The following is a 6,020-nucleotide window of genomic DNA, read 5'->3' on the forward strand; positions in this document are numbered from 1 at the left end:
TCTTCAGAAGTGTGATATGTCTGGCCAATGTATGACTTTTCACACAGACACAAGAGCTTGTATATTCTTGGTCTCCTGTGACCAAGGTTATCTTTTACAGAACTCATCATCATTCATACTCGCACCAGAGGATGCAAAATACAAGATGTACTCAAAAAGTATCAGGAATTCTGAATTTCATGGGGTGTATTAGTCCAGTTCATAAGATTTTTCGTCATTGTTTAGGTAAATATGTCTGAAATGTATCTGTACACTGGTAGCCATATTGGATATTTAGTCTGTCATCAGTTGTCGAGAAGGTTGGATCTGTTTGATTAAACTGTTGAATATTGCTTTTGGTGGTTGTGCTGTGGGTAAAATAAGGTTTTATGAGTGGTACAAACATTTTCCAAGTTGGCCTTGAAGACACTGAAGATGACGAGTGTTCTGGGTGCCCCTTTACGTCAATAACTGATGAAAATATGAAAGAAGTGAAATAAATGGTTATGAATGATCATTAAATCACAATAAGAGAATTTGATGATGATGTTGACATATCAGTTGGCTCATGTCATAAAATCCTTGCAGATGTTTTGTGACAGAAACATGTGGCAGCAAAATTTGTGCCATATACGCCTGCTCATACTTGCTTGTTTCTGAATTTTTTGTGAAAAACAGCACTGTAATGATGTGCACAGAGGCCAGGTCTTGAAAGTACGGAGGAGGAGGCAGCACAGTGATTTTGTTTATTGTACAGTAGTCGCGCACAAACAGGGATGCATATGTAGGTGTATAATCATGGTGCAAGAGCCGTGAACTGTATTACCACATTTCACGCAATTTCCTTCTCACATTTTCTCGCAGGCATCGCAACACGTTCCGATAGTACCATTGATTAACAGTTCGTCCCTGTGACAAATTCATGAAGGTGTAACCTTTCAAAGTAAAAGAAAAAAACTGTCAGCATGGCTTGGACATTTTACATGATCTAATGAGCTTTTCTTGGTCTTGGAGAACCTTTCGTGACCCATTTGGAGATTGAACCTTGGTCTCGACATCATAACCGTAGCCCACATCTCGTCACCAGTTATGATTCTCTTAAGTAACATCTCGTTCTCATCTGCGCGATCAAAAAATTCTTGACAGACTGTGAGGTGAAGGTCTTTCTGGTCTTGACTCATGAGCCGTGTGATAAACTTGACAGCAACACAATGCATTCCAAGACACACTCTCTCTTAATGGCAAGAACAAGAGTGTTTATGACCATTGTGAGATAGTGGAATGGTGTAGAAGATTGATGCTGAGTGCAACTATGAGTTTTTGGTAGTTTTAGTTGCACTTAACATATATGAGATCGTTGGTGATATGAAAGATGTCTGATTTGTGTCCAAATACTTAACCCAACATCGGGGCCATTTTAAACAATGACAGAATCGTTTTTGGGCTGCAACCTTGCTATAGTGCAACTGTAATTGTTGACCGTCCAATAACTTGTTTGGAATACAAATAATGGAAAAAGAACCATTCACTATTGCAATCAGGACTTTCAAGTGTCATATTAATACAGTTGTTGCTGGAGTAGATGGTGGTTACCTTTTTGTACTGACATTCTAGATTCCATAGGCACACATTGTGATCATTGGTTTTGGTACGTTATTGCTATCTTCAGATCACTGTAGATGTTTTCTACAGGAGTAGTGCATCATAGTATGTTAAATTGTCCTCAAATATTCCTTTCTTCTACAGATCTAACAATGGCTATAACCGATGGTTATTAAACACCTCTGTGAAAGTCATTTAATCAAATTTGACTTCTATACAGCCTTAGGCCACTCTTGGCTGCATCTTCTGGATGCCAGTGCTATTGTCAGAAGTTATATCCACAGCCTGCCAATAACAGGAGGATGAATATTAAATACTCTATGAGTTTACATGTCTTAAACCAGCACTGGTCCACCTTCACTATTCAAGTGCATCTGTCTCAGTGTCATTAGCCCAAGTTTGCCAGCCCGTACAGCTTCCTCTTGTCTTACAGCACTAACTGCCATCCAACATGCAACCATTGGATAGGTATGCCAGATGACACAAGTAAGTTCTGCATCACTGTTTTGCATATTGTATGTTTTTGAAGTGCTACAGTGCTCGTACCGCTTGAAATGGTGCAGTGGTTAAGACACTGTACTTGCATTTGGCAAGACTGTGGTTCCAGCCCCCCTCTGGCCATCCAGATATACATTTTCAGTAGTTTCCATAAATCAGTTATGACAAATGCTGGGATGGTTCCCTCGAACAGAACCAGTCAGATTCCCTTTCATTGTGCTCCATTGCAAACTACCTGGTGAATTTGTTGTCAAAATGATGTTAAAACAATTTATTAACGATTAATAATACAAAGTTCTTGGTGGAATATAAATAATAGGCCTGAGGAACAACTTGTCATATTTTTGTGACATGTAGTGGTCGATAGGATGCTTAGTGATGCTTTCAGCCTCATTTGTGTGCCTGCCGAAACTTTCATGCCTTAATTGTATGATAAGTTGTTATCTTCACTCCTTCCACAATTTTCAAATGCTTTGTTTCCCTTACTTATTTGTTATTTTGCCCCAATTTATGGAGCCATGTACATTTTCTACAGTCAGCTGTCATCTCTATGTTAATGATTCTGTTTTTAATTACAGGCAAATGGCCAGGGATCACTACGTGTTTCACTGGAGGACTGTCAGGTAGTGTTCCAGCCAACATCTGAAACACAGGTACATTCTGCATAATTTTTTCTTTCATTTATTAACATTATTTTCTCATTGCTTCCAATGATTAAATTTAGAAAAAAAGTTAATTCTCTCTCTCTCTCTCTCTCTCTCTCTCTCTCTCTCTCTCTCTCTCTCTCTCCAGTCCAGTGGCAGCTCCCAGCATTCTACTCTGTCCCCATTATTGTTGTTGTGTGTGTATATATATATATATGTTTCTGTGCATATTTGTGCGTATCCACGTGTGTGTGTGTGTGTGGGGGGGGGGGGGGGGGGCATGCGTGCATGTAAGTGCATGAGTGCATGCACATATTTGCTGCTCACAGAGACTCATGATATGAGATTAAATACCAAACTTCATTTAGGAGAGAAAACTGATTTTTCATATTCTCAGCAGTTTTTCTAAGTTACACCAGACAAATGGTTGAAGCATTGCTTCTATTAGGAAATTTGTATAGTAAAATGCAACACTTAACATAGCAATATACTTCATACATTTCAAAACTACAAAGAAAACTTCTCTTTTGGTGGTAACAGAAGACGATTGAGTATAATTGACAGATACATAGGCATATGAAATTGTGTGGTTCCTACTATCTCCCTTCATTAGTCACTTTAAGACTTTATTGTTCATTAAACTAATGAGAGTTTTCTGAGGTAGGGGCTCAGGAAGACGATCATTTCAATCTGCAGTCCCTACGGTAGCAGTTAAAAAATGTGGTGCTTGAGTGTGAGAAGCTCATTTGAGTCTAGTGCAAACTGAATTAATTAATTTTTATTTATTAGAGGAATTTTCATTGGCTATGAGTAAAAGTTATTTGTGGGAGAAAATGTTGATCAGCTTTATGTTACTGCCAACAATGTGGAGTAAACAGAAGAAACTGAATCTGATACCACACAGAAACAAGATACTTCAAACTAAGGATTTTTCACACGAATGAGGCTGTTGATATAACCTCACCCTCTGCTGCACACCTTATGGGGGCTTGCAGAACTATCTATGTAGATGTAGATAAATGTTGTGTTGCTTGCTTCCTTGAACTTCTGAATTAATGAAAGAGTTTACATAAGTAATTAAGCTTGAAGTTAAGTTGCCTAGGTAATTTGTTTTGTAAGTGGATTGTTTATATTGCATGTAATGAGTGTACTATGTAGAAATACAGTGTACTATGTACATGAAAAAGGTGTGTCTGACAAGGTGTTATAGTATTGTGAAGTGATACATGAATATGCATCACACGTCAGAAATTGACACTAAAAACTGAGATAGAATGCCTGCAGTTGTTGCATGTAGCATCATTTCTCTGTAATCTCCATCAATGACTGATAAACATTTCTAAAAGTTCTGAAAATTATGAAGAGATTATGTTGAACTGTTACAGAAACTGGTCCAAAATAATTGTCATATCACTGCTGTCAAACCCTTTGCTCAGAAAGATTGATGTACATATTTTCAATTTAATATTAAAGAGTGGTTTTGTACTTAAATTTCTGAAAAGTATGGCTGAATGCATGCAAAGGGCTGTTAACTATCTGTTTATGACAAATATTGACTTAAGAATGTATGTTTATTTTTAAATCAATTTGCTAAGAGCAGGATTGTGGCCCATCAATGAGGTATTGTGGGAATGCATTTTGCAGTACACTAAAGGAATTTTGCATGGGTTGTAACTGATTTGCTGATGTGGTGCATGATTTGTTAACATCCCATTAAACATTGAACTTATCATGTGACTGTCAGTGCTAACCTATAAAAACATTATGAGCTTTGGTGTCTATACAGAATGTTTATTTGGGTCTGAAACAAGTACATCTGGAGCTATTTCACACTCCCTTCGAGCACTAATCTGTCCAAGTCATAACGTAATCAGATAACTGCATAGTGTTGTTTATTCCACAGTGCTGATGTTTTGATGTCTGAAACTTGATTTTAATTATTAAATTTGTAGAAAGCATGTAATAAATAGGTTTGTATGATTTCGCAGTAATGTGAAAGCTTATTTTTCTAATAGTCTGATTGAACCTTAGCAAATATCTACATTTGCTCTTTGTAAAGTTGGACCTTTCTTTCTCTCTTTTTTTTATCTTTCGTAATGCTTTGTAGACACTAACTTCTGATCTTCTGATTGAATTCATAGATAGTAGGATATAGGAAATAGAAGTTTCAATTTCGAATTGGCTCAAAGTGAGTGACAATGACATAGTTTATAAAGGCATATTTCATTTTCACATCACTGTGTACATTTTTATGTAAAAAATATAAATAAATACATACATGCATGCTCATGGGTACTTGTTCCTTTTTCATTTGATACACATTATTTACATTTATAGATAGAATGTAAAATAACTAAAGCTGTTAGCTTACATTTGACATATATTCTGTATTTCCATGGGTACAGACAAACCAGTTTCCACCTTAAATAAACTTCCTTTGTCCATTTCATTTTAATGTAACATAGTTTTGTGTTCATTGTTTCATTCCTTTAGTTTCATATCTATTTATTTAATAAATTACCTATCTATTTGTGTGATCAATCTCAGAATGTGAACAGGACTTCGTATGCGAATTGATTATTTCTGTGTAGTGAAAGTTTTGGATTGTATCCTTCATTGCATAATTATAATACTGAGCCTATGTGTCTGCCACTGCAAATTATTAGTAGCAAGTCCTGTACTGATACTGTAAATTGAGTAATAACAGCGAATTTTTATTTTTTTTATTTTTATTTTTTATTTTATTTCTTTTCTTTCTTTTTTTTTCCCCCCCGTATCTTCAATCAGTGTTTTCTAGTGATGCAATTTCCATAAATATCTATTACAATTCCATCTGACGCAAGTGTAGCTCTAAGTAGGTAGTTGCCTGTTCCTGTAACAATTTCTTGTAATGTGGAAAGATCAGTTCGTTCTCAATTGTGATGTAAATCACAATTGGCAAGATGATGGAAATCAAACAATTTATAAAACTAGTCTTGCGTATGATATGTTGAACATGTGCCACTGCAGTGCTCAAGTTACAATACATTACAATTGAAAGGAGACGGGTGAAATATTTGTGGGCTACTGCTGACAAAGCAGGTTCACTAACATGGAGACATTATCGTCATTATGAACAATACAAGTATTTGTTCAGCTGTGAGTGAGAATTTATGAAACCTCTTTTTTATTGTTGTAAAGAATAAGTGGAAACTAATGCCAACTTTATCAGCAAAACATGGTAAACAGAAAATTGAAGAAACATCATAGTTTGAAAGCCTAAGGAAGATAAGCATTTTGCATGTTTGGTGGCAGAAG

The 6,020-nt window shown here is 36.1% G+C and overlaps 1 protein-coding gene across 6 annotated transcripts in view; it reads left to right on the forward strand.

The window, feature by feature from the left end:
• The window catches only part of LOC126299248 (serine-rich adhesin for platelets-like), a 423,889-nt gene that overhangs the window by 306,563 nt on the left and 111,306 nt on the right, over positions 1–6,020 (forward strand). For all 6 annotated transcript variants that reach the window (XM_049991040.1, XM_049991044.1, XM_049991043.1 and 3 more), the window contains one exon: positions 2,658–2,732. In XM_049991040.1, coding sequence (XP_049846997.1) covers positions 2,658–2,732 — 75 coding nt within the window. The remainder of the gene's footprint in view (positions 1–2,657; positions 2,733–6,020) is intronic.

The sequence above is a fragment of the Schistocerca gregaria genome, chromosome X (genome assembly GCF_023897955.1).
Source record: "Schistocerca gregaria isolate iqSchGreg1 chromosome X, iqSchGreg1.2, whole genome shotgun sequence".
Taxonomy (NCBI): domain Eukaryota; kingdom Metazoa; phylum Arthropoda; class Insecta; order Orthoptera; family Acrididae; genus Schistocerca; species Schistocerca gregaria.